The following is a 26,525-nucleotide window of genomic DNA, read 5'->3' as shown; positions in this document are numbered from 1 at the left end:
AAGAACGACTTCCTCCGAAAAGTAATACAAACAAGATTAGGTAACGCCATCCCGGAATTTGTTGTATCCAGTATTGTAAAGCAAGGGAATGTTCGCGGCTTTCTTCGCGAGGTCGTTTTGTCCTTCCAAATGCTAAGAGTGAGGTTTTCAATGGAATACTTAAGTAATGTTCCGAAAAAGCATTTATATAAGGCCATTATCGACCTTATGTTACCAGTGCCTGTGTACCGAGCCATGTACTGTGTAAGTTCAGAGCGAAACGCTTTAAAGCGAGTTAAAGAATGCTAGTCCGCCCATCGGTTAAAACATTTTTTTTTTCAATTACATACGAACACTCTACCGGTGAAACCGTGGTTGAAAGACAAGGACTGTTTGCACCATGGCCAATAAACTGCCTCATCTGCCGAAAGCCCGAAACAATTGAACATATTTTCCTAGATTGCTGGGATGCAGTATTCCTGTGGGATGTCTTGCAGAGAACCCTCAAAAAAGAACTCCCTGTAACGCCCTACGTATCCGTTTTCTTCCCGTAGAAAATAAAACGGAGTACCTTATGACATGATCATGGCTCTGACCCTACACAGCATATGGAAACCGTGTATGGCTGTACGAAATGTCGATGTAGACGCCAAGGCCCCCCGAGAATACTTCATTGAAGTATTGTCCAAATAGAGATGTGTATAAGTCGCAGTCCCAACCACCAGATTGGCTACCTGTATTAGACTTTAGTAACCTTAAACGTTTCTAATGGTTCTGTTGGCTTCATAGTGTGGTGAATGTTATGTATGCTTGAAGATGTGGCAATAAAGAAAAAAAAGTGGTTCAGTGGTAGAATACTCGCCTGCCACGCGGGTGGCTCGGGTTCGATTCCCGGCCGACGCACTTAACTTTTATTTAGAAAATGTGTGGAGTACTGCGCAATAACAATGCCATAGAGCTGGTCGGAGCACATGGCGTCGGTGGTTCAGTGGTAGAATACTCGCCTGCCACGCGGGTGGCCCGGGTTCGATTCCCGGCCGACGCACTTCATTTTTTTACGAAATGTGTGGAGCATTGCGCAACAACAATGCCATGAGAGCAGGTCGAAGCACATCGCGTCGGTGGTTCAGTGGTAGAATAGTCGCCTGCCACGCGGGTGGCCCAGGTTCGATTCCCGGCCGACGCACTTAATATTTTTTACGAAATGTGTGGAGCCTTGGCCAATAACAATGCCATGAGAGCAGGTCGAAGCACATCGCGTCGGTGGTTCAGTGGTAGAATACTCGCCTGCCACGCGGGTGGCCCAGTTCGATTCCCGGCCGACGCACTTAATATTTTTTACGAAATGTGTGGAGCATTGCGCAACAACAATGCCATGAGAGCAGGTCGAAGCACATCGCGTCGGTGGTTCAGTGGTAGAATACTCTCCTGCCACGCGGGTGGCCCAGGTTCGATTCCCGGCCGACGCACTTAATATTTTTTTACGAAATGTGTGGATCATTGCACAATAACAATGCCACGAGAGCAGATCGAAGCACATCGCGTCGGTGGTTCAGTGGTAGACTACTCGCCTGCCACGCGGGTGGCCCAGGTTCGATTCCCGGCCGACGCACTTAATATTTTTTTTACGAAATGTGTGGATCATTGCGCAATAACAATGCCATGAGAGCAGGTCGAAGCACATCGCGTCGGTGGTTCAGGGATTCCACTTCCGGCCACCGTAGTGAACGGACGCGGAATGTTGTGCTCCTCGAAAGGGGCGGTTCCAGCGGCCCAGCCGAGTGACGGTATCAGGCTATGGAAACGTCGACACAGGATTATCAGCTCGATTTGCCCCAGCTTCCATCAGGTACAACTGTCTGCAATACTGTGTTTTCGCATGGTGATTTAAAAGCCCGCCCCTACCGAGTTGAGCATTTTCGCGATGCGCTCGATCGTCTCAAGCTGATGCCGGAGGTGAAGGCCCTAGGGGCGTATCAGATGAACCACGTTTGGGCAATAACTTTTAAGGACGAAGAGGGAAAAAAGAAGCTTTTGTCGGCGAAAACGCTCAGCGTTAAAGGCCAACTCCGGCGATTTTTTGGTCATGTCAAAGTAATGGTGCTTTTATGTTCCTGAGACCTCCTGTTACGGGCCCGATAGCAGAAATACTCGGCAAATTGAGAATAATTTTAAATAAGCAAAAAAGCGCAACACCGGAACCGAAACCCAACCGAGTGTACTGTCTACGTATGACGTAGACGTTGTTACGAACAAACCGGAAGTCGTGCAAGGCATGCCGGTCACGCCGGCGTGGAGTATGAAAACTGTGACAGCCGGGACGACCAGCGAAGCGCCGGTCAAACCAACGCTGCCTGTCACCTTGTGCACAGCAGTCGCTCGCTGTAGCGGCCGAAGCGCCGAAGTTAGCGGTGCCCTCGGCTGCGTCACTGCCGCCGCCTTCCCAATACTGACGTCACAGACGCAATGTTGCCGATAATTGTGGGAAGCCAGGAGGGCGTTTGCAGACATATTAAAATTCATTTGCAAACAAACTGCGCATGTCTCAAGCCTGTAATTTGGTATAAATGACGGAAACGTGCAAAAGGAACGTACCCAGCGAATTTCATTGAGATCCATTGACCTCGAAAATCGCCGGAGTTGGCCTTTAAGGACCACTGGTGCGTCGCTATTGACCCCTGTCACCAGGACATTAGGATGAAGATGTACTGGCTGCTTCACACGACGCCCGACGAGGACGTTCGAACAGCCTTAGCGCCATACGGCACCGTGACGGAGATATGCAGGCAGAAGTGGCGTGTTCCAGGATGCGGGGACAAAGGCTCTCACACTAGGCTGGTGTCGCTGCGCTTGAAAGCTGGCATGACCATTGAAGACATACCACATCAGCTACGAGTGGGGGAAGACCATGCGCTCGTGTTCGTGCCTGGCAGAGCCCCGCTCTGCCTCCGGTGCCACGGCACCGGCCATATCCGGCGCGAGTGCCGTGTGCCAAGCTGTGGGCTCTGTCGTCGTTACGGCCACGACGAGACTCAGTGCGTGAGGAGCTATTCCAACGTGACCGGATCTGGCAGGGGTGAATCCTTGGAGGACACCTGATGTACCAGGCCGACGCGGAAGTAACTTCTGGAGGGAGCAGCGACTCGCCTGCTTGCAGGTGAGGGTCCGATCTGAAGTGGGAAAATGTCAGCAGCGGAAGAAAAGGACGAGAGTCAAGATAACAAAGGTCAAGACGTACCGGGAGCGGAGGCGTCCATGGTACGTCCAAAGGCGGTGGCTACTAAGGTGGAGGCTCCTCGAAGCTCCTCTGGAGTAGACGCTACTGAAGAGCCTGTGAGGGCAGGATTTAACCGGTGCGAGCTCAAGAGGCCCAGGGACCCGTCAAAGGGAGGAGATGGACGTGAAGGTGATGACGGTAGCTGCGAGGGTCCTCCTCCGAAGCTACCCTTCCCCAGACGCGCAACCCTGAAACCAGAACCGAACATTCCGCCTGACAAGCGGAATTCGCCGTTGGCTGCCCCGCAGTAGCGGGGTCGCTGTCTGGGAGTGGTCTATGGCTGTGGACGGTCTTCGTGCGGAACATCCTGACACTAGTGCTAGTTTGCAACGGAACTGGTGGCCTACAAACTATGCGTCAAACATGAAGGGAGAGCGAGCGATGTAAGTTTGTTTGCAGTATAATTCGTTGTGCGAGTGTACTTTGAGCTTTCTCTTCTGTTTTCATGGCCAGAATAATGTAGCACTTCGTATTTCACGTTTAATGTTCGAGAGTTAACGTCCAGGCGGCGACAAGTGCAATTAAATCGCCTGTTGATGGAAAACGGCATAGACATTCTGCTGTCCAAGAAACAAAGATTGAAAGTGAAGAGCAAACAACGAAAATGGTTGATATGTTTAAATCACGGTACAATGTTTGCGTATGTCATGCGGTGGACAAGTCAGGAGGGTGTTTTATTATTAATGCTGCGTAATTCTGTCGGTATCGTTGAACAAATTGTGTTAACAACCCAGGATGGACGATTTGTACTGTGTGATTTTGCTTTACATGATGTATGTTGGCGAATAATATGTGTGTATGCTTCAAACATCGTACATGAAAGAACTGCATTTTTTGATATGTGGCCAACCTTTTGACACCTGACAGAAATGTGGTTTCCCTAAGAAATTTTAATTGTGTTTGCTGCCTGAAGACCGTGTACAGAATACGAGAGGTAGAGATACGAGTGCAATCAGACTGCATGAAATCGTGTCGAATTTTGAGTTGGCCGATGTCGGAAACATCTTAAGTGGAAATGAAGTATTTTACACTCACTTCCAAGGGGAGAGCCATGCTAGGCTAGACCGGATATACATGTCAGCGGGTCTTGTGCCAAGGCTCACGAACTACGCAGTGAAACATGTAGCTTTAGTGACCACAGCATAGTGGTGTGTACGGTCGGGAAAAAATACAGCGCTCGAAGTTTAACTGGGAACTCGGAAAATGAATGATAACAGCTTAAAAGACGAATGCTTCGTGAGAGCTATAATGGAAAAATTCAACTGTAAGAAAGGAGGCTGTGTCAAACATAGCGGAGGCATGGGAGAATTCTAAAAACGAAGTAAAACTACTTGCGATCGAAAGGACGAGCGGTGATCCGCCGCAAAGCAAAACAAAGGAAAAATAATTACAAACTGCTAGGTTACTTTCAAAACCGCGAGTGCACTGTACCGGGATTAGTAGTACGGAAATAAAAAACGATCAAAAGCGAACTTGAAGCGGAGCGTTATCAAGGGCGCCGTGATAAGGGCACGACGGAGCGACTATGCAAGGGGAAGCGCCAACACAACGCGCGCTCAGTGAAGAGAAAAGGTTACGCCTCAAGTAACCGTATTAAAGAAATCTGGTAAAACGACGCTTTCTCGGCAGACGAAAGTACAATAGAGACAGCCTTTGTTGAGCATTACCGGACACTGTTAAGCAGACAGGTCAAAGTATCGGAAGAGTTCGTAGATACCTTTCTGGCGCTCCTGCCAAAGGTAGATGACGAAGTGAAAGAGGGACTCGAAAGGCCCATCTCTGTCACTGAATTTTACACGCTATAGAAACCCTTGGTAGCGGAAAGTCGCCAGGACCTGATGGGCTGGGAGCGCTCTCCTACAAACGCTTAGATGGAAGTTGCAGAAATATGTTGTGCTAATACCTAAACAAATGACTCAATCAAGCTAGAGTCAGTAAAGGGATATAGACCTATAAGTCTCACGAATGTGGATTATAAAATATACATGAAGGTACTAGGGAAAAGACTACAGTCTGTTATTACACTACAGTTGGTCCTCATCAAACTTGCGGAATAAAGAAGCGAATAATATTCACTAATATTCACGTCACTAGAAGTATACTGGAGTGTTGCGACTCGAGCCTCGGGTGCGTGCAATGGTCCAGCTCGATTTGGAAAAAGCTTTCGACAGAGTTGCTCACAGCTTCTTATGGCCACGTTAGAATACTCAATGTAGGTGGAATCATTCACGATGTGTCGCCATCGCTTAGTGAAAATGCTCTGCTCAACTGATAATTAATAAACGACTGAGTGACACATACCGGTGCTTTCAGAGTGCGTCAAGGATGCCCCTGTGCACCGTTGCTCTTTGCTATTTTTCTTGAGCCTTCCTGTCTAAAGATACGTGAAAACCAAAATATCCGTGCTATCGTAGTAATAAACCAAGAGGTAAAAAAATCACAGCAATATCCACGGAGTGAATGATGATGATGGGCGAAGCTGCGGAAGTTCATCGGTAAACCGTGAATCTTCCGTGAATTCTGCCCGTACATCATCACCGACGTGAGATCGGGCGCGTTTATACTAAAGGTTCGAGAGTTATGACGACTTGCAGCTCACTTTAATTTTACCGTGTACGCTGTGAAGGTTGATTGTTTAGAAAAAACCATTGCTTAGAAAACATCTGGCGTCTTTCGTTAAGCAGCTGGCGTCTTTTCGTTTTGCTTTAGAAACATCTGGCGTTCTTTTCGTTTTGCTTTTACAAAACATCTGGCGTCGTTCGTTGGTTTATTTCATCAATCAACGGCGTTTTGAACAAAATTTTATTGTTTAATCACGCACAGGAGAAATCTCACCAGGCACTATCTTGGAGGTAAACAATGGCTGCTAATGGGAATGAGAGACAGAAGAAGTCGGCTTTTAGCTAACACTTACACTTCTACTTCTACTAACGTTTCCTACTGGAACATGCCAATGGCTGCTAATGGGGAATGAGAGACCGAAGAATTCGGCTTTTAGTTAACGCGCACGCTGCGAGTTTTTTATTGTTCAACAACGCACAGGAAAAATCTTCCACCGGCACCACCTTGGAGGTCAAAGCGTACGACGGTTACGCACTACGACTACTACGACTACGACTACGAGGGACGGACGGGGTGCCGCCTTAAGGAGCTTCGCCCCTAAAATACTAGCGTACGCAGACGATATTGCGCTGTTCTGTACAGACCAAGACAGCATTCGGGAGGCAATTAAAGATGCTAGACAATTCTGTAGCAGCACTGGTAGTGCCATAAACTGGCAAAAAAGCTTAGGCTTCTGGCATGGCCAGTGGAGTAGTAGCGGACAGTTTTCGAAAGCATAGCGTTCACCGACACGCCGACCAGTTACCTCGGCGTGCCTTTACAACGTTACCAAGATGCGAATACGCAGTGGACAGAACAAGCTGAACGGGTTCAGGCGCAACAACCAGTGGGGAGGGAGGCAGGAGCCTCTCAATATTTGCGAAATCGGCAGTGTGTAATGTGTTTCTTGTCGCCAAGTGTTTTACATGTTACATGTATTATGTATGTCCCGAATGAGTGTGCAGAAGATGCACAGAATTTTTGCTGTTTTCGTGTGGCGATCTAAATGGGAGCGTACAAGTCGTTTGAATTTGTTTCATTCGGTGAAAAAAGGGGTACTGTGATTACAAAACTTGTTTTTTCAAGCAGATAGTGGCTAGATTCGTGTTCCTGCGTGATGAAAGTAATGGTTTCTTGCGATGTGTCATCCAGACGCAACTGAGTGACGCAATGCCAGATTTTCTAGTTACGTCAAGACCAGCACCAAAAGTGTCCAGTGAAGGGATTTGGTATGAGATAATAAGTGCTTATCGGTGAGAGCACACTTTCGTTAGAAATAGTTGAGCGCTGTCACAAAAAGCGATTGTACAGAGATTTGGTGCATGTTATGTGTCCTGTTCCAAGATACCGGGCGATATATGTACTCGGGAATGGAAAGAATGTTTTAAAACGGGTTAGAAGAATGCCAGTGAGGGCTACCACAAAGACGTTATTCTTTATGCTAACCACGTGCACGCTTCCTGTCAAGCCATGGCTAAAAGAGAAGGGAATATTTCTACCTTGGGATGTAAACTGCTACATTTGCAAAAAACCTGCAACCATTGAGCATATTTTCTTGGATTGCTGGGACTCGTCTTCCTTTGGGATATTCTACCAAGGACTTTTAAAAAAGAGTTCCCACTAACACCATTAGTATCCGGTTTTTACCATTTGAAGAAACCAGGAGGTGTGCCCTACGACATGGTGATGCTACTTTGTATGCACAGGCGTGTGGAAAACACGAATGCTGTGCGAAATGAAGATGTAGATATAAGGCCTGCTAGTGAATACTTTAAAGAAAATGGTCTCTTTATTCGAGAGGTGTACAAATCTCTTAGTGAACCACCAGAGTGGTACCCTGCCTTTGAACAATTGGCTACAATGAAATACTATTAACATAATGCATCAACAAGATACAATCGCGGACTGCACATGTTGATTTTCGGCTGGGGCCGATGGTGTCTGTGCTGTCCAATGTCTGTATCGCTACGAACAGGTTTTAAATAAAAAACAAAGCGCCGCAGTAGGTTCAGTGGTAGAATACTCGCCTGCCACGCGGTGTTGGCCCAGGTTCGATTCCCGGCCGACGCACTTAATATGTTTTACGAAATGTGTGGAGCTTGCGCAACACAATGCCATGAAGCAGGTCGCAAGCACATCGCGTCGGTGGTTCAGTGTAGAATACTCGCCTGCCACGCGGTGGCCCGGGTTCGATTCCCGCGACGCACTTCATTTTTTTACGAAATGGTGGCGCATTGCGCTATAACAATGCATGAGAGCAGGTCGAGCCACATGGCGTCGGTGGTTCAGTGTAGAATACTCGCCTGCCACGCGGGTGGCCCGGGTTCGATTCCCGGCCGACGCACTTAATATTTTTTTACGAAATGTGTGGCGCATTGCGCAATAACAATGCCATAAGAGCAGGTCGAAGCACAGGCGTCGGTGGTCAGTGGATTCCACTTCCGGTCACCGTAGGTACGACGTGGGCGGAATGAGCTCCGACGATATCGGAGCGGCATGCAGCGGTCCAGCAGGGCCGCGGTACCAGGAACATGGCCGAATCGTCGCAGGGAATATCAGATTATTTTTGCCCCGACTGCCATCAGGTGATGGATCGCTTCATACTGTTTTTTTGCACGCCGATATCAGGGCGCGGCCGTACCGCGTCGAGGATTTCAGGGATGCACTTATTCGTTTGGCTTTGCTCCCCGAGGTGGCTGCCTTGGGGGCGTACCAAATGAATTATGTTTGGGCCATCACATTCAAGAGCGCTGAGGGCAAGAAGAAAATGCTTGCTGCTGGTGACATAGCGGTGAAGAACCAGCGCTGTATCGCTATAGATCCAAGCCACCAGGATACGAGACTGAAGATTAATTGGCTACTGTATAACGTTCCTGATGACGACGTGCGAGCAGCGTTGGCACCTTATGGCAAGGTTAATGAAATAGTGCTAGAACGCTGGCGCGTCTATGGCTGCACGGACAAAGGTTCATCGACGCGTGCGGTGAGCCTCAAACTCAAACTGGGCCTCACGGGTAGACCGACCTCCCACATCAGTTACGGATTGCAGGAGACCTCACGCTCGTTGTCGTAGCGGGAAGAGCACCGCTATACCTGCGCAGCCGAGGCACAGGCCATATTAGGAGGGAGTTCCGGGCCACGCGTTGCGCAGTGTGTCGGCGTTTTGGGCATGACGAGAGCGGGTGTTCGAGGACATACGCAAGTGTAGCCGGGCCCGTGGGGAGCGAAGAACTATCTGAGCACCACATGGACGAGGTCGAGGCAGAAGAGCTCACTGGAGGGCGACGGGAGGAATCAACACCCAGGTTAACGCCCCTTTTTTCACGCCCCTGAGTGCTGCTTCAACTGGTGGCAAAGACAAAGGACCTGCCAATGAAGGCCAACCTACAAAGAGTACTAAGGTGCAACGACGCCTAAAACGAAGGAAGAGATGCCAGAAAACATGGACACGTCTAGCACTAACCAAGAGGACAAGGGAGGAGGCGGAAGGGAAGAAGGTGAATGTAATGAAAGCTTCCGAGGAACCGCCGGCAAAGGCGATTATTGTGCGCCGAAGAGCGGCACCTAACGTCCTAAGTGAACGTCGTATAGCCAAGACCCAGCCGCCGACACAACTCCAACAGCAGCAAGAACAGGCTCAGCAACAGCAGGCAGTTGATCAAGTGCAGACACAACAACAGCAACCACTGCCGAAGCAGCAGACTCTTCAGAAGCGACAGACAAGTCATCATCAGCAACAGTTGTTACAACAACAGCAGATGCCTTCAACGGGGTCGCCTTCAAATCAACAGCCCCCGTAAGGTGGGGGTTTGGACCAATAGATACATGTTATTGACCCGGCATCGGACCTCAACAAATGGAGCACATTAATGACGTGTGCCTAAAGTGCTGCGGGAATGATACGCGACGCTTTACTTTGACTACCAATAGAACGGGGGGACTGTGAGGCTACATGGAACCGTGGACCTGATGGTGATGAGAGAGTACCAGAGGTGAGGATCATGCGGCCGGGATGGCCAGTTATAACCTAATGGCTATGAACGTCGAGACACAATTAAGAGTTGCTACTCTCAACGTTAGGGGCCTTGCTGCTAGACTACGGCAGTATCAGTTAAGTCGATTGATGCTTGAGCATGATCTCGATGTTGTTACGATTCAGGAAACGAAAGTAGAAAGTAGAGATCAGACCGACCGCATGGTTTCTCCATTTAGGGCGCGGTACAATGTATGTGTTTCTCATGCTGTTGGAATGTCTGCTGGCTGTGCACTACTACTTAGAAATTCTCTTGGTATAGTAGAAGAGACTGTAATTGTGTCTAGTACTGGGAGGTATATAGTATGTGATTTTACATATAATAAGAAAAACTGGCATGTTGTCTGTGTGTACGCGCCCAACAAAGAGGGTGAACGTAGAGTTTTTTTTCGAGAGTCTGAAGTCTTTTGTTAGATGCGGCAGGACTGTCATTACGCTTGGAGATTTTAATTGTGTTTGTAACCCTCAAGACAGAGTAAAAAAGGCAACTGTAAAAGATCAAAGTGCAATGCTACTCAGCACAATTGTACAAGATTGGAATCTTGAAGATTTAGGTGTCGTACTATCTGAAGGGGAGCACTATACACACTTTCAGCACGAAAGCCATGCAAGGCTTGACAGAGCCTATGTGTCAATAGACTTAATCCGAATATGTTCGAATTATGAAGTAAAAAGTGAATCCTTCAGTGACCATAGCTTAGTGATGTTCACTGTAGGGCATAAACAAAAGAGGACGAGCTTTAACTGGGACGTATGGAAATTAAATGATAAAATTTTAAAAGACGAAGTGTTTGTAGAAGGTGTACAGGACAGCATTAATAAAACGTTAGCTGAGCCCCAAGTAAATGCAATCGAAGCCTGGGAGCGATTTAAGGAAATAATAAAGATGAGGGCCATTGAAAGATCGAGTGTGCTGTATAGAAGTGAAAAGGAAAAAGAAAAAGAATTGCAATGTCAGACTTTGCACTGAGTCTAGAAAGTAAAATACCTAGAAAGTACACAAAAGAAATAAGGCAGTTAAAGAATCAATTGGAGGCGATAGACATTGAAAAATACAGTGGGGCGATGATAAGAGCGCGTGCGGAAAAAACTATTTCTTGGCGAAACGCCTACAAAACGTGCTCTAGGAGACGAAAAGAGGTACGCCAAGCGCAATAAAATTAAAGCGATAACAACTAGTAGGAGAATTGCACGAGAAGGTGAAGCTATTGAGCAAGCATTCGTTGAATACTTTCATGGCTTGCTTGGTCAAGAAGTGAAAGCTGATAAAGGGTTTGAGACCGAGTTTCTGCGTTTGACACCAAAGCTTTCCGATAGCGAAAGAGAACAATTGGAAATGCCGATAAATATTTCCGAGATAGAAAAGGCTATCGACGAGTTGTCTGTTGGCAAAGCACCTGGACCCGATGGATTGGGAGCAGCAATGTATAAGACATTTAGAAGCGTAATATCTGTAGCCTTACATCGTGTATACACAGAGGCTTTAAGGTTAAAGGAGCTTCCGTCTTCATTTCGAAAGACGCACGTAATACTAATACCGAAGACCGAAGACACTATAAAGTTATTGTCCGTGAAGTCTTATCGACCGATCAGCTTAGCCAATGTAGATTATAAAGTGTTCATGAAGGTTCTCGCCAGTAGGTTGCACATGGTGATAAAATCATTAGTTGGACCACATCAAACTTGTGGAATAAAAGGACGCACAATAAACACCAATGTTCATGCAGCAAGGAGTGTGTTGGAGTTGTGATGTGTTCGAGAGCAGAGTGGCAATGATGCAATTAGATATGGAAAAAGCCTTCGATCGTGTAAACCATGACATTTTATTTTTGATACTAGAATATGTTAATGTAGGGTCTGTAATATTGGAGGGGGTAAAAATGGCTTATAGAAAGTGCTTTACGCGTATTGTGGTTAATGGCCATGTTACTGAAAGCTTTCAAGTGAGAAATGGCGTGCGGCAGGGTGATCCCATCTCAGCTTTATTATTCGCAATATACATGGAACCTTTCTGTATGAAGATTATTAGGAACGATAGAATAAGGGGATATAACTAATGGAAAGTGAAGTCAAAATGTTAACATATGCAGATGACATTGCTGTGTTTTGTCGGGATAAAGAAAGTGTCAGAGAAGTGATACGTGATGTGGTCTCGTTTTGCAAGTTCACAGGTAGTGCAGTAAAGTGGGATAAATGCCTAGGCTTGTGGCACGGATCTTGGGAAAACACCCCGCAAAACTATAGAAGGGTTTCTTCGTCCCGTGGTGGATAGATTGCCTTATCTGCAGAAAACCCGAGATTATCAACCACATCTTCCTTGACTGTTGGGATGCTGTGTTTCTGTGGGACATTTTGCAGCGCACCTTGAAGAAGGACTTGCCAATCACGCCATACGGTATTAGATTTTTGGCTACGAAAAATCAAGATGGTGTGCCTTATGACATGTTTATGTTGCGTGTGCTTCACAGCGTGTGGCGAACAAGAATGGCTGTGCGCCATGTAGATAAAGATGCCCGATCTGCGCATGAATATTTCACAGAGAGCATTGCATACATGAGAGATGTGTACAATTCTAGGGACGAACAACCCGAATGGGTGTCGTTATTAGATGAGTTGGCTGCAATGAAGCGATTTTAAATAAAACCAGTCGCAGCCAGGCTGGTGATTTTAGACTGGTTACGAAGTGCTTGTAAATTTCTGTTATGTGCAAAGGTGGCAATAAAGAAAAAAAAAAGCGTCGGTGGTTCAGTGGTAGAATACTCGCCTGCCACGCGGGTGGCCCGGGTTCGATTCCCGGCCGACGCACTTCATTTTTTTTACGAAATGTGTGGAGCATTGCGCAACAACAATGCCATAAGAGCTGGTCGGAGCACATGGCGTCGGTGGTTCAGTGGTAGAATACTCGCCTGCCACGCGGGTGGCCCGGGTTCGATTCCCGGCCGACGCACTTAATATTTTTTACGAAATGTGTGGCGCATTGCGCAACAACAATACCATAAGAGCTGGTCGGAGCACATGGCGTCGGTGGTTCAGTCATTCCACTTCCGGCTGCCGAAGGGTGCGGACGTGTGTATCATGTGGTCCCAAGGGGCGGTATCAGCGACTGTGAACAGTCGCGGTAACAGGAACGATGAGCAAGAAAGCGACGGCTACGAAGTCATTTTGCTTACGCTGCCATCAGGTCGTAGTGTTTCAAATACTTTATTTTTGCATGCGGATGTGAAAGCCAGGCCCTACCGAGTAGAACATTTCCGGGATACGCTGGCACGTCTGGCGCTGCTCCCCAAGGTGATAGCCTTGGGGGCGTACCAGATGAGTCATGTCTGGGCAGTGACATTTAAGAGTACGGAAGGGATGAGGAAAGCATTGGCCTGCGGTGAAATGAAAGTGAAAAGCCAGCGATGTATTGTCATCAACCCAGGGAATCAAGATGTACACAGGCGTCCACTGTTAAAGGGAACATCGGAGCGTGTGGCGGCAGCTCGGCGCCACCGCCGGCCGTCGGCTGCAACGAGGTTCGCGCAGACGCAGTGAGCACCGTGCCCGGTGCTCTTTCTTCGCGTCAGCGGTTCGCTTCGCGACGATTCGCAGCGCGGAAGCAGACGACGAAAGAGCACGACTCACTGCGCGCACTGCGCCTGCGCGAAACTCGTTGCAGCCGCTGGCCGGCGGTGGCGCCGAGCTGCCGCCACACGCTCCGATGTTCCCTTTAACAGTGGACGCCTGTGTACGTCTGAAGCTTCACTGGCTCTTGTTCAATGTGCCAGATGAAGACGTGCGCGTAGCGCTGGCCCCGTATGGGAAGGTGACAGACATCTCGACGGAGAAGTGGAGGGTTCAAGGAATTCAGGACAAAGGGTCGACGACACGCTTGGTGCGTCTGAAACTCCACAGTGGCACCAAGGTCGAAGACCTTCCGCACCAGCTACGCGTCGCCGGAGAGATGGCTCTTCTGGTCGCTCCGGGAAGATCACCACTGTGTCTGCTCTGTCACAGCAAGGGCCACATTCGGCGAGAGTGTCGCGTTCCACGTTGCAGTCATTGCCGTCGCTTCGGCCATGAAGGAAGTGAGTGCGTGAAGACCTACGCAAGTGTCACTGGGCCGACTGGAGAAGACACCACAGAACTCGTCATGGACGAGGCTGATGCCGAGGAAGCCGCGAGCGGAGTGCTGCCGAAGGACGAGGGGCGTGAAGCGGCAAAGCTAACTCCGCTCTCGAAGAACAAAGAAAGTCAGAAGGAGGAGGGATACCTAAGAGAAACAATGTCTGCAGGCGCCGACACAGGCCGTCTCGAAAGGCAAGACCATGTCGCCACGCAGTCACCGTCTGGTCGAGAGCAGGAAGTTATGGACGTGAACGGGGGAGCAAGCGGCGCCACGGTCTCCAAGCGGGGTCATGACGCATTGCTGGACACGGGTGAGGTCCCGAACGCGGCCGACTTGGAGGAACCACCGTCCAAGGCGGTGACCTTTCGTCGGGCCAAGTTCAAGCCAAGGCCGAACATACCACCGGATCGAACGGCGGCGGAGCCGCAGCCTAAGTAACCGCGAGCCATTGTGCTTCGCGGTACGCCACGTGGTCTAAGTGGGGGCCAAACTGCCCTCGAAATGCTAATGGAGAATACCCGCGAAATGCTAATGAACTGCACCTTCCGAATGCTGCCAAGACGGCTGCGCAAAGCTCTTGCAAGGTATCAGCGTGGCGTTGACAGCACACGTAGTACGAGGTAGGTGCCGTGCGGTCCGTTCGTTCTCACAAAAACATAACCATGGCGAATGACACTGCACTTCGTTTTGCGACGTTAAATGTTCGAGGGCTGTGTTCCAGAAAGCGGCAGTATCAGCTTAGCCGGCTTTTCTTGGAAAAGAATATTGACATAGCGGCAGTGCAGGAAACAAAGATAGAACTCGAAGAGCAAACGGACCGCATGGTGCAACAGTTCCGCAATAGATACAATGTTTGTGTAGCGCATGCTATTGGAACGTCAGCTGGCAGCGCAATTTTCGTTAGGAATGATTTGGGCATAATAGAAGAGAGGGTTGTTTCATGCCAAAGCGGAAGGCTGCTGCTTGTTGATTTTTCATTGTCTGGCTTAGAGTGGCGTGTGTTATCGGTTTACGCGCCGAATACCGAGAATGAACGCTCGGCCTTCTTTGAAAGTGTACGCCAGTATTTGGAATGTTCAAGGAAAATAGTAATGATTGGGGATTTCAATTGTGTGTGTTTTGCAGCAGACCGAGTGAAAAACCGCCCGGTACGAGATAAAAGCCCTCTTCTTTTAAGTACCCTTGTGCAAGAAGCTAATCTCGAAGACGTTGGTCACCTTCTATCGAGTGATGACGTGGCTGCCTTCACGCACTTTCAGGAGCAGAGTCATGCTAGGCTTGACAGAGCATATGTATCATTAGACCTTGTACAAAAGTGTGGCGATTATGGTGTCAAACATGTGTCGTTCAGCGATCATAGTCTCGTAATGTTCAGTATAGGTAAAAGGCAACCCAAGTCGAAATTCAACTGGCAGACGTGGAAATTTAACAATGAGATACTAAAGAATGAATCATTCTGTGAATATGTGAAAGAAAAGCTGGATAAATTGACCGGCACTAACGAAGGCAACGTGCTGGAAATGTGGGAAATTTTCAAACAGGAAGTTAAGATAACAGCAATAGAGGAAGCCACTTTAGTTACGTATAACAAAAGGAAAAAAGAAAAAGAAATACAACGCGAGCTGAATTTTTTGTGCTCAGTCGAAATGGAAAGCCCAGGAAGTAAAACCAAAGGAATAAAAGAACTGAAGAGTCAGCTGGAGCTTATCGATGAAGATAAGTTCAAAGGCGCAGTCATAAGAGCCCGAGCCGAAAGGGTGTGGCTGGACGAAACGCCGACTAAACGTGCTCTATCAGACGAAAAGGCGTATGCGAGGCGGAATGAAACCAGGATGATTAGGTACGCGAACGAAATTACGAAAGAACCTCAACTAATAGAGCAGGCATTCCTTGAGCATTATGGAGAAATATTCGGTACGGTAGAGCACGTTACGGAAGAGTTTAAAACAGAATTTCTACTAAACATGCCCCGATTAGAAGATAGTGTGCGAGAGCGCTTGGAGTGGCCTTTAACCATTGGCGAAATAGAAGCAGCAATTGAAGGTTTAGCTCGAGGCAAGTCGCCGGGCCCTGACGGACTCGGGGCAGGTTTTTATAAAGTCTTCAAAAGCGACATTAGCCAGGCGCTGTTGAAAGTGTTTAATGAGGCCTACACGCAGAAGCAAGTTCCTCCGTCTTTTCGGACATCCCACGTGGTTCTTATACCGAAAACAGAGGATCCAGACAAATTGTTCAATGTCGACGCTTACCGTCCGATATCACTGATGAACGTCGATTACAAGATATTCACCAGGGTGCTTGGAAAGAGACTGCAGGGGGTGGTAACAAGTATTGTAGGACCGCATCAAACATGCGGCATCAAAGGGAGGTCAATATACACAAACATCCATACTGCCAGAAGCATATTAGAGTGCTGTGAAGAATTGGGCGAATGTGGAGCCATGTTGCAGCTGGACTTGCAAAAGGCTTTCGACCGGGTTGCTCACGAGATTCTTTTTTGCATACTTGAACACGTAAATGTAGGGCACCTAATCATAGATGCTGTAAAGATGTGTTACGAGGAATGCACTGCTCACCTCATAATAAACAAGGAGGTCACGAGAGCGTTTAACGTGCGGTCATCTGTGAGACAGGGATGTTGTTCATCCCCCCTTTTATTCGCCATATACTTGGAACCGTTTTGTAGAAAGATAAACAGCAATAGCAGGGTAACTGGTTTTACACTGCAGCCGCAGAAGTGAAAATACTTGCATACGCCGACGACATCGCGCTGTTTTGTCGCGATAAAGAAAGTGTGAAAACCGCGGTCCACGAGGCGCTTTTATATTGTAAGATGACAGGAAGTGCTATCAACTTTGATAAATCTTCGGGTTTCTGGATCGGAAGATGGAAGGACCCCCCAGTAGGTTTGTAAATGTACGGTGGACCGTCACGCCAGCAAAATACCTAGGGGTTCCACTTGAACACTATCGAAACGCCGCGGATTACTGGAATGCAGAAACTGAAAGGGTCCGCGAGAACACACTGAAGTGGGGAGGTCGTAATCTTTCCATGTTTGGCCGAGCGATGGTCTGCAATTTGTTTGTCGTTGCAAAAATATTTTACGTGCTTCATGCTTTGTGTATGTCAAGAGCTAACATACAGAAATTACACAGAGTGCTCGCTGTTTTTGTGTGGGGATCAAGTTGGAGCGAACAAGCCGCACTAACTTGTTTCGGTCTGTCAAAAATGGTGGGCCAGGTTTAGCACATTTGTTTATACGGCAGATTGTGCCAAGATTTCTTACTTACGGGACCAAAAGAACCCATTTCTGTTGACAGTGCTTCAAGTAAGGCTCTGCGATGAACTACCAGAATTCATTGTGTCGTCGCGACGGTGTGTTTATGGCAGAGTGCGAGGGTTCCTAAAAGAAAGTGTCTGGGCTGTTCAATTCTTGAAGGTGCGGTTTTCTATGGAATACCTGAGTAATGTTCCGCGGAAGCGTCTGTACAAGGACTTACGAGACGTTATGCTACCCATGCCGTTGTATCGATCAATGTATTCCATAGGACCAGAGAGGAACGTGCTTAAAAGAGTGAAGCGAATGCCTGTGCGTGCATCGGTTAAGTCCTTCTTTTTCCAGCTGCACACGAACACATTACCTGTGAAGACTTGGCTTGAGGAAAGAGGTATTTCCATACCATGGTCTGTGAACTGTTCATTATGCAATAAGCCTGAGACAGTGGAACATGCATTCATAGAATGCTGGGACGCAGTTTTTCATTGGGATATTTTACAAAGGACTCTAAAGAAGGACCTGCCGATCACGCCGTTCGGTATTCGTTTTCTGCCAACATTAAATGAGGACACTGTACCGTATGACATGTTCATGCTGCTTTCTTTGCACTGTTGTGGAAAAGCAGAATGGATGTGAGGCACATGGAACTGAATCCCAGACCAGTAAGGCAGCACTTCATTGAAAGCATGTGTTATATGAAAGAATTGTATAGCTTGCAACAAGATGAACCACCCTGGATGAATGTATTGAATGAACTTGTAAACTTGAAGCGCTTTTAACTCTGTGTCAGCCAGCATGAGGCAGGCACTTTTATCGCCATTTATATGCCCTACTAATATATATTCCTTGTGTTTGTAATTTTTGCCAAGCCGGTAATAAAGACAAAAAAAGCGTCGGTTGTTCAGTGGTAGAATACTCGCCTGCCACGCGGGTGGCCCGGGTTGGATTCCCGGCCGACGCACTTCATTTTTTTACGAAATCTGTGGAGCATTGGGCAACAACAATGCCATAAGAGCAGGTCGAAGCATATGGCGTCGGTGGTTCAGTGACTTCCGGCCACTGCTGTGTACGGACGTGTGCATCATGCGCTCCATAGGGGCGGATACAGCGGCCCAGATGGGTCGCGGAAACAGGATTGTCGCTGAAGATGAACAGGATTACGAAGTCGTTTTGCCGCAGTTGCCTACAGGTGCGTGTGTTATGAATACTGTTTTTCTACACGGATATATTAAGGCAAGGCCGTATCGTGTTGAAGACGTCCGTGACACTTCGGTTAGTCTGGGTATGTTGCCTGAGGTACTCGCCTTAGGCGCTTTCCAGATGAACCACGTCTGGGCCGTGACTTTCAGTACAGCGCAAGCCACGAAAAAGATGCTAGCACTTGGTGACGTAAAGATAAAGGAAAGGCGCTTCCTCGTTATCGACCCGAACAAGCAGGATGTCCGGCTAAAGCTTTACTGGCTCCTGCATAATGTACCGGATGAAGATGTGCGCACCGCACTCTTAAATTATGGAAGAGTGACAGAAGTATCAAAGGAACGTTGGCGCGTCCAAGGTATCGCCGATAAAGGAACCTCGACCAGGACTGTCACCCTGCAATTAAAAGCGGGCTTGACAGTCGAAGACCTACCACACCAGCTCCGAGTGGGCGGTATAACAACGCTTTTGGTTGTGCCAGGACGGGCACCGCTTTGCTTACGATGTCGACGAATGGGACATATACGCCGGGACTGTCGCATACCCCGATGTGGTCGGTGCAGACTCTATGATCACGAAGACAGCGAGTGTGCCCAAACATACGCCAGTGTGGCCGGGCCTGTGGCTGGCGACCATCTCACGGAGCACATAATGGACCAAGCTGATGCAGAAGGAGCAGTGGAAAGCAGAAATCGGGGTCCCGTATTCACGCCCCTTTCTAAGGGCCCGAAGGACGAAGGAAGCGAAGCGGCTCAGGCTGAACAAACGGGTCAACAGACCAACAGCGTGAGCTCTATACCGCGGGACGAAAGCGACAACGAAAATAAGCAAGGTATTGGGTCGTCGACTGGACAACCTGAAGATATGGACGTCACAAGAGCGGGGACAAGCGCAAAGCGAACGCTTGAAGATGTCAGCAACGAGGACGCAGAACTGGAGAGGACAACAGGAGGTGAGCCGGCAGCGAAAGCGGCAACGCTCAGGCGACCCAGCTTGAGGTTCAAGCCGATCATCGCTGCGGGCACACGTCCGCCGCCGAAGCCACCCTCGTAGCCACGGGGGAAGACAGTCAACGAGGGACCTAAATCCATAGGCGCTCTCAAGGACATAGCGAATATGGCTTCATCATTATGTGACGCGTGTGGAAAGTGCACGCCTTGTACGTGTCTATCCACAACTTCAACGGTGGAAGCCAGGGATGTGTCAATCGGCGAGGTAAGAACCATGCGGTCCGTATCTTGCCCGAGGCCTTCACAGCCCATAACTACGTTGCGTATCGCAACTTTAAATGTGCGCGGACTTCGATCTAAACGAAAGCAATATCAGGTTAGTCGTCTTTTCCTAGAGGACGACCTCGATATCATAGCGGTACAGGAAACGAAGGTCGAAAGTCAAGAACAAACGGACCGCATGGTCGAACCTTTTCGGTCCCGCTATAGTGTTTGCCTATGTCATTCTGTTGGCACCCCTGGAGGGTGTGCTTTCTTTCTGCGGAACTCTTTAGGATTTGTTGAAGAGTATGTTCATGCTAGCGATGACGGCCGTCTCGTTTTGTGCGATTTTGACGGTTTTGGTAAAAAATGGCGCATCATTTGCGTATATGCACCGAATAGTATAACTGAGCGGTTATCCTTTTTTGCAAATGTCGAACGGTATTTAAAATCTGATAGAAACGTGATAATTCTGGGGGATTTTAATTGCGTGTGCTTCAGAGAAGATAGAAGCAAAAGACTATCCGTTCATGATCAAAGTGCTTTGTTGCTGTCAGCGCTTATGCAAGAGGGGAGTTTTGAAGATGTAGGAAACGTATTGCAAAATGGAAGTGGCGCTAGGTTTACGCATTTCCAGCGCGATTGCCATTCCCGTTTAGATAGAGCATACGTATCAGATGTACTCGTGCCGCTATGCAACAGTTACGAGCCCAAACCAGTAGCTTTCAGTGATCACAGTGCCATAATGTTTTCTCTGGGAGTGAAGAAGAAAAGATCAACCTTTTCTTGGAAACTGTGGAAACTTAACAATAAATTACTTAGTGATGAAGTCTTTGTGGATAAGGTAAAAATACTTATTGAAAAAGTGCGCTCGTCTGAGTCGGGGCGAATGGTCGCTGCATGGGAACAGTTCAAGGAAGCAGTTAAAATTGCTGCAATTGAAAGGTCTCCCATGTTACGCTACAATGAAAAAAGAAAGCAAAAAGAACTACAAGGTCAGCTAGAATTCTTGTTGTCAGTCGAAAGCACGCGACCAGGCACTTTAACTAAAGAGATAAGAGTGGTCAAGAACCAGCTCGAGATAATGGACACTGAAAAATACACAGGAGCAGTCATACGCGCTTTGGCAGGGGGAAACACCGACGAAACGCTCGCTGAGCGAAGAAAAGCGCTACGCCTCGCGTAAAGAAATAAAACAGATTAAATACGGAGGAGTGACTACCACGGACAAACAGATGATAGAAAGCGCGTTTTTGGATTATTATAAAGGACTTCTTGGGTGCAGCGGTAACAGAGAAGCAGCCTTAGACAGCGAGTTTTTGTCAATCGTGCCGACACTAGATAAGGAAACCACCGCACGCCTCGAAGAGCCAATATCAGTTGGGGAAATTGAAAGGGCCAATAATGAATTAAGTGAAGGGAAAACGCCCGGCCCGGATGGACAAGGCACAGCTTTTTACAAAGCATTCAAAGATGAGCTGTCGAAGCTCCTGTTACGCCTCTTAACGGAGGCTTACGAGGCAAAGGAAATGCCGCCGTCCTTTCGAAGGTCACACATTGTACTCATACCCAAAAGTGAAGATCCAGTGAAGCTCTTGTCAGTGGGTGCTTATCGTCCCATAAGCCTCACTAACACTGATTATAAGGTTTTTATGAAGGTACTCGCCAAGAGACTGCATAGCGTAATACGGTTAATCGTAGGACCGCACCAAACATGCGGAATTAAGGGCCGAACAATAGGAACCAATATCCACACTGCGAGGAGCATCCTTGTGTGTTGCGATGCATGGTACAGCCAAGTAGCAATGTTGCAACTAGACCTGGAAAAGGCTTTTGACCGTGTTATGCATGATGTACTTTTTTCAATATTGAAACATGTAAATGTAGGAGATGTTATTTTAGAAGGGGTGAAGATGTCGTATAGAAATTGTTTTGCTAGCATCGTAATTAACAAGGAAGTCACTGCAAACTTTCAAATTGCAAGTGGTGCCCGTCAGGGTTGCCCAATTTCCCCCTTGTTATTTGTTATCTACTTGGAGCCCTTTTGTTTGATCAATAGCGACAAGATACATGGTTTTAGGTTAATGACGGCTCAGGTCAAAGTATTGTCCTACGCAGATGATATCGCTGTTTTTGTAAAGACAGAGGAAGCATTAGTGAAGCAGTCAGTGTAGCAGACAAGTACTGCAAGTGGTCAGGCAGTGCCTTAAACTGGGATAAGAGTGCAGGTTTTTGGCATGGTACCTGGGACGAAAAGCCTGAAGTTTTCGAAAAGGTTAAGTGGAGCTCCGTGCCGACGAAGTACCTCGGTGTGCCACTGCAGAAATATAATGATCCCAGTGAATACTGGAACGACGAGACAGAAAAATTAAGGGAGAAAGCGAACAAGTGGCGAGAGAAAACCTATCAATATTCGCGAGGTCAACAGGTTGCAACTTATTCTTAGCAGCCAAAATTTGGTATGTACTTCAGGTGCTGTGCATGAACCGCTCAAATGTACAGAAGATACACAGAATTTTTGCCACTTTTGTTTGGGCCTCCAAGTGGGAACGCACGAGCCGTACAAATCTTTTCCGATCAGTGAAAACGGGTGGGTTGGGATTCCACCTATTTCTAAGCAGATTGTTTCCAGGTTTATGTTTCTGCGAGATCGGAGCCATCCTTTCTTACGTACTATGCTACAACTTAGATTATGCTGTTATCTACCCGAATTTGTTGTATCCACTTGTTGTGCTGGGCGTAGCGGCATTCATGGTTATCTCAACGAAGCTGTTTCGGCATTTAACATACTAAAAGTACGTTTTTCTTTACATTACCTTGGTTTGGCGACAAAAATAGAATTATATAAAGACCTTATCGATGTAATGCTGCCTGTGCCGATGTATCGTGCGATGTATGAAAAAGGCCAAGGAAAAGACGTTCTCAAAAGGGTTAAAAGAATGGTGGCACGGCCATCAGCAAAGACCTTTTTTTTCAGCTACACACTGGTACACTTCCCGTAAAACCATGGCTGCAGGAAAGGGGCTTTTTTGTTCCGTGGTCTGTTAATTGTCTCCTATGCCGCAAACCAGAGAGTGTCGATCACATTTTTTGGACTGTTTGGATGCTACGTTTCATTGCGACATCCTTACAACGAACTTTAAAAAAAGACTTACCTTTGACTGGAATCCGTTTCCTACCGGTTCACAGTGACAGTGGCATACCGTATGACATGTTTATGCTGTTACCTATGCACGCTATTTGGAAATCATGCATAGCATTTCGGCATGTTGACGCGAATGCCCGTTCTGTCAGAGAATACTTCATTGAAAGTATAGCTTACATAAGAGATGCATACAATGCACGAGAAAACAGCCGGAATGGCTCCCTGTACTGAATGTAGCACTAAAGCACTTTTAAACAATTTAAGCCAAACAAAGTGTGATTGGCGGTTTTAATGACTTTTTAAATACTTCTTGTGAAACTACACCTGTTTTTTTGTGTGTGTACACGATGTACCTCGTTCTGAATAAAGAAAAAAAAAAAAGAAAGCGTCGGTGGTTCAGTGGTAGAATACTCGCCTGCCACGCGGGTGGCCCGGGTTCGATTTCCGGCCGACGCACTTCATTTTTTTTACGAAATGTGTGGAGCATTGCGCAACAACAATTCCATGAGAGCAGGTCGAAGCACATCGCGTCGGTGGTTCAGTGGTAGAATACTCGCCTGCCACGCGGGTGGCCCAGGTTCGAATCCCGGCCGACGCACTTCATTTTTTTACAAAATGTGTGGAGCATTGCGCAACAACAATGCCATGAGAGCAGGTCGAAGCACATCGCGTCGGTGGTTCAGTGGTAGAATACTCGCCTGCCACGCGGGTGGCCCGGGTTTGATTTCCGGCCGACGCACTTCATTTTTTTACGAAATGTGTGGAGCATTGCGCAACAACAACTCCATGAGAGCAGGTCGAAGCACATCGCGTCGGTGGTTCAGTGGTAGAATACTCGCCTGCCACGCGGGTGGCCCGGGTTCGATTCCCGGCCGACGCACTTCATTTTTTTACGAAATGTGTGGAGCATTGCGCAACAACAATGCCATAAGAGCTGGTCGGAGCACATGGCGTCGGTGCCCAGGCAGCACACAACGTCGGGCCGATATTGGTTTTACGGCGGCTGTGCGCGGCCCCACCTCGGGCCAGCGTTGCCAGCCTGGCACCGATATCGGCGGAGCCGTTGACTCTCGCCGGCAAAATAGGGCCGATTTTGCCGCCTTTCAGCCGATGTCGGGCTTTCACCGGCAGCATTGGGCCAAGTTTTCCGGCGTTCTGCCGTCTTTCCGCCGATATCAGCTTAGCCGATTTCTTTCACCGGCAACATTGGGCCGACTTTGCCGCCGTTTTGCTGTTCTTCCGCCGATATTGGCTTAGCCAATGGCTTTCACCGGCAACATTGGGCCGAGCTAGCCGCCGTTTTGCCGTACTTTCGCCGACATCGGCCGAGCCGATGGTTTTCACCGGCAACATCGGGCCGAGCATGCCGTCATTCTGCCGTGCTTCAGCTGACATCGGCAGAGCCGATGGCTTATCGACGATGTTGGAACTTTCTTGTCTCCCTTCAGACAGTTATACATGCCCTGTCGAGAACGTCCTCCTGCGTCGCGGCGCTCCAAAAGTCCTCGTCACCGACAGAGGTACGGCTTTTACGGCATATCTAACGCAAACCATCTTGAAATAAAGCCACACAAGTCACCGACGGACATCACCCGTAGGCGAATGGCCTCACCGAGCGGCTAAATGAAACCCTCGCCGACATGCTGGCAATGTACTGTACGTCGAACACATGACATGGGACGCCATAATATCTTCCGCACATAACCTGAAGTTAACAAGGCAGTGTAAGAAACGGCGCACATATCACGCCGTTCAAAGTAGTTCACGGAGGCCCCTCAACGACGCTGGACGCCCTGTTGCCGGCCGTCAGTGACGAGAATAACCTCGACGTTGCGCTCTACCTTCAGCCCGCCGAAGAAGCCCGGCAGCTCACCCGCCTAGGATACAATCGTAATGCAATAGAGCATTAGGCGCTTGAATATTTGTAGCTTAAGCTGCAGAATGCCGCTACATGAATTGCTGTACTAGCACAAATAACAAAGTTCAAATATTGTACCGTGCTAATGCCGCACGTACGACTCGGGGCGCGAAGTATCGCCGACTGAATAGCTTGCATTCTCTTATTAGTTTCTGCTATGACAATGACTAACAACTATCACTAGCACAGTCACTTTTCTACCAAAAAAGGTGGTCTTTAGAAGAATAACTGACTCAAACTAGATGGCCACTTCGTTGACCAGCTGTTCAACGCTATCAAAAAATGTTGAAACGTTATAACACATACCATTAACTTCATGGGCCAAATTGGAAGTACTTTTGTTTTGTAAATGTGTTTGCCACTGGTCGGCCGACTTGACTAATGTATCCAGCATCAAAATTCACCCAAACATTACCGCACGAATGCTTTTAGCGGAAGAAGTTTTATGTGAATACTAATTCTCTGCATAAATCGAGCCTGTCACCATATTTATAGCGCTATATCCTTTCAGCCGCTGAATGTGTGGCGCGAGCGCTCATATACTACACGGACAGTTTCCGATCTCTGTGTTTACACATATTTACTCACGCGCGTGTTTGGGTCAAGCGTAACAAGCGCATTTGCTTCAGTGATGTCACATAATTTTACTTTATGAAAATAGTAAAAAGCTCAGCAAGGCGTGTTGCTGAGCTAGTTGGTTCATTACTTGAGAAAAAAAGGTATGGTGCAAAAAAGACCGGACGAAGTGAAGACACGTTTTGTCGTTTGAATATTTCCAAATCAACTAGCCCGCTGACCAACTTTAACGAACTGACAAACACGTGTTTGCCACGCGTTTGTCAGTTCGTATTTGCACTTCGTTGCCGTCCATTTTGTGACATACATATCTTTTTCAAGTAAAACTCTCGCTCAACGATTGCTTCCCACGTGCTTTCAGAAGCAGTCGCATAAAATTATTATTATGGCACGTGAAATACGATGAAAAATACTGCTCCAACGTGGTGTACGTTTTCATGTAGCGACATGTGGCAACAAGTGATGCATCGAAAATTCGACGAACGCCTTTCTCAAACGGCATGCCCATAGACATGCTGGGGGGATCGCACATCATTGTGGTAGGCTGAGCCGTGCTTTCAAGAAGGGAGAATTCGACTTTTTTTTTTCGTCTTCTTCAACCTTAACCCCCCCCCACCCTCCCTTCCCCTCGTTCAGCGTCATTGTCGCGAAACTCGCTTGACCAGGCAGGGTAGGGCAGCCGTCCCGACGGAGGGACAATCATAGCTGCGGGAGCAGGTTTTCGTCACTCCGACCAGCAGAATTCTTCAAGAAGTGCGGTGTGTGGACATGTGTGGTGGAAAGTCAAAATCGTGCACGAGACGGATACGCAGCAGGATTCCGGCATTGTTTTCGGCAGAGATCACCGCAGCGAGAAACCAGTGGCCCCCTGCTTCCATGTTGAACTCGCTCACCTCATATAAGGCCACGTGTTCACTACTGTTACGTGTCATCAGATTTTTGTTCTCTTCTTATCGCGTATTTTCTATTGACCATCGTGTTTTGTGTATTCTGATATGGTGCGCTTGCATTTTTTATTCGCTCGTGTTTTTAGCGATCCAACGGGCACACGTGAGTGGTTTTTATGCACGATTCCTTTCTGTTACAATCTTACCTTTAGATTAGGAATGTATGCGTGTCTATCTTGTTTAGACGTAGAGTTCATGGGATCTTGTGGTACCGCTCGCAATGTTTTTCGCGTCGCGTGCAGCAGTTTATCCATTT

The 26,525-nt window shown here is 47.9% G+C and overlaps 1 protein-coding gene and 13 non-coding genes across 14 annotated transcripts; all 14 read left to right on the top strand.

Moving 5' to 3' along the window:
• Positions 1-953: 953 nt before the first annotated feature.
• Trnag-gcc (transfer RNA glycine (anticodon GCC)) lies at positions 954-1,024 on the top strand. Its single transcript has one exon. It is a non-coding gene; the product is annotated as a tRNA-Gly (tRNA).
• A 70-nt stretch (positions 1,025-1,094) lies between these two features.
• On the top strand, positions 1,095-1,165 carry Trnag-gcc (transfer RNA glycine (anticodon GCC)). The gene has a single exon. It is a non-coding gene; the product is annotated as a tRNA-Gly (tRNA).
• Positions 1,166-1,236: 71 nt separating this feature from the next.
• On the top strand, positions 1,237-1,306 carry Trnag-gcc (transfer RNA glycine (anticodon GCC)). The gene has a single exon. It is a non-coding gene; the product is annotated as a tRNA-Gly (tRNA).
• A 71-nt stretch (positions 1,307-1,377) lies between these two features.
• Positions 1,378-1,448, top strand: Trnag-gcc (transfer RNA glycine (anticodon GCC)). Its single transcript has one exon. It is a non-coding gene; the product is annotated as a tRNA-Gly (tRNA).
• A 72-nt stretch (positions 1,449-1,520) lies between these two features.
• Positions 1,521-1,591, top strand: Trnag-gcc (transfer RNA glycine (anticodon GCC)). Its single transcript has one exon. It is a non-coding gene; the product is annotated as a tRNA-Gly (tRNA).
• A 6,540-nt stretch (positions 1,592-8,131) lies between these two features.
• On the top strand, positions 8,132-8,201 carry Trnag-gcc (transfer RNA glycine (anticodon GCC)). Its single transcript has one exon. It is a non-coding gene; the product is annotated as a tRNA-Gly (tRNA).
• A 4,423-nt stretch (positions 8,202-12,624) lies between these two features.
• Trnag-gcc (transfer RNA glycine (anticodon GCC)) lies at positions 12,625-12,695 on the top strand. The gene has a single exon. It is a non-coding gene; the product is annotated as a tRNA-Gly (tRNA).
• A 71-nt stretch (positions 12,696-12,766) lies between these two features.
• On the top strand, positions 12,767-12,837 carry Trnag-gcc (transfer RNA glycine (anticodon GCC)). The gene has a single exon. It is a non-coding gene; the product is annotated as a tRNA-Gly (tRNA).
• A 128-nt stretch (positions 12,838-12,965) lies between these two features.
• On the top strand, positions 12,966-19,525 carry LOC125756542 (uncharacterized). Its single transcript, XM_049411409.1, has 3 exons — positions 12,966-13,332; positions 13,607-14,432; positions 19,036-19,525. The coding sequence occupies exons 1-3, from the start codon at positions 12,966-12,968 to the stop codon at positions 19,523-19,525; spliced, it is 1,683 nt and encodes a 560-aa protein (XP_049267366.1).
• Trnag-gcc (transfer RNA glycine (anticodon GCC)) lies at positions 18,166-18,236 on the top strand. Its single transcript has one exon. It is a non-coding gene; the product is annotated as a tRNA-Gly (tRNA).
• Positions 19,526-23,213: 3,688 nt separating the features above from the next.
• On the top strand, positions 23,214-23,284 carry Trnag-gcc (transfer RNA glycine (anticodon GCC)). Its single transcript has one exon. It is a non-coding gene; the product is annotated as a tRNA-Gly (tRNA).
• Positions 23,285-23,355: 71 nt separating this feature from the next.
• On the top strand, positions 23,356-23,426 carry Trnag-gcc (transfer RNA glycine (anticodon GCC)). The gene has a single exon. It is a non-coding gene; the product is annotated as a tRNA-Gly (tRNA).
• Positions 23,427-23,496: 70 nt separating this feature from the next.
• Trnag-gcc (transfer RNA glycine (anticodon GCC)) lies at positions 23,497-23,567 on the top strand. Its single transcript has one exon. It is a non-coding gene; the product is annotated as a tRNA-Gly (tRNA).
• A 70-nt stretch (positions 23,568-23,637) lies between these two features.
• On the top strand, positions 23,638-23,708 carry Trnag-gcc (transfer RNA glycine (anticodon GCC)). The gene has a single exon. It is a non-coding gene; the product is annotated as a tRNA-Gly (tRNA).
• The last annotated feature ends 2,817 nt before the right edge of the window (positions 23,709-26,525 follow it).

The sequence above is a fragment of the Rhipicephalus sanguineus genome, unplaced genomic scaffold, assembly GCF_013339695.2.
Source record: "Rhipicephalus sanguineus isolate Rsan-2018 unplaced genomic scaffold, BIME_Rsan_1.4 Seq1188, whole genome shotgun sequence".
NCBI classification, from domain to species: Eukaryota; Metazoa; Arthropoda; class Arachnida; order Ixodida; family Ixodidae; genus Rhipicephalus; species Rhipicephalus sanguineus.
The sequence above is the reverse complement of the archived record's forward strand: the minus strand, read 5'-3'. Positions and strand labels throughout refer to the sequence as shown.

What these genes read in the sequence shown, in the direction of transcription:
- LOC125756542 (XM_049411409.1), top strand. Translation starts at nt 12,966, where the DNA reads ATGTGGTCCCAAGGGGCGGTATCAGCGACTGTGAACAGTCGCGGTAAC. An exon ending in GAATCAAGATGTACACAGGC is followed by an intron (nt 13,333 to 13,606) that starts GTCCACTGTTAA and finishes TCCCTTTAACAG; the next exon opens with TGGACGCCTGTGTACGTCTG. An exon ending in GCGGCGGAGCCGCAGCCTAA is followed by an intron (nt 14,433 to 19,035) that starts GTAACCGCGAGC and finishes TGGTCGGTGCAG; the next exon opens with ACTCTATGATCACGAAGACA.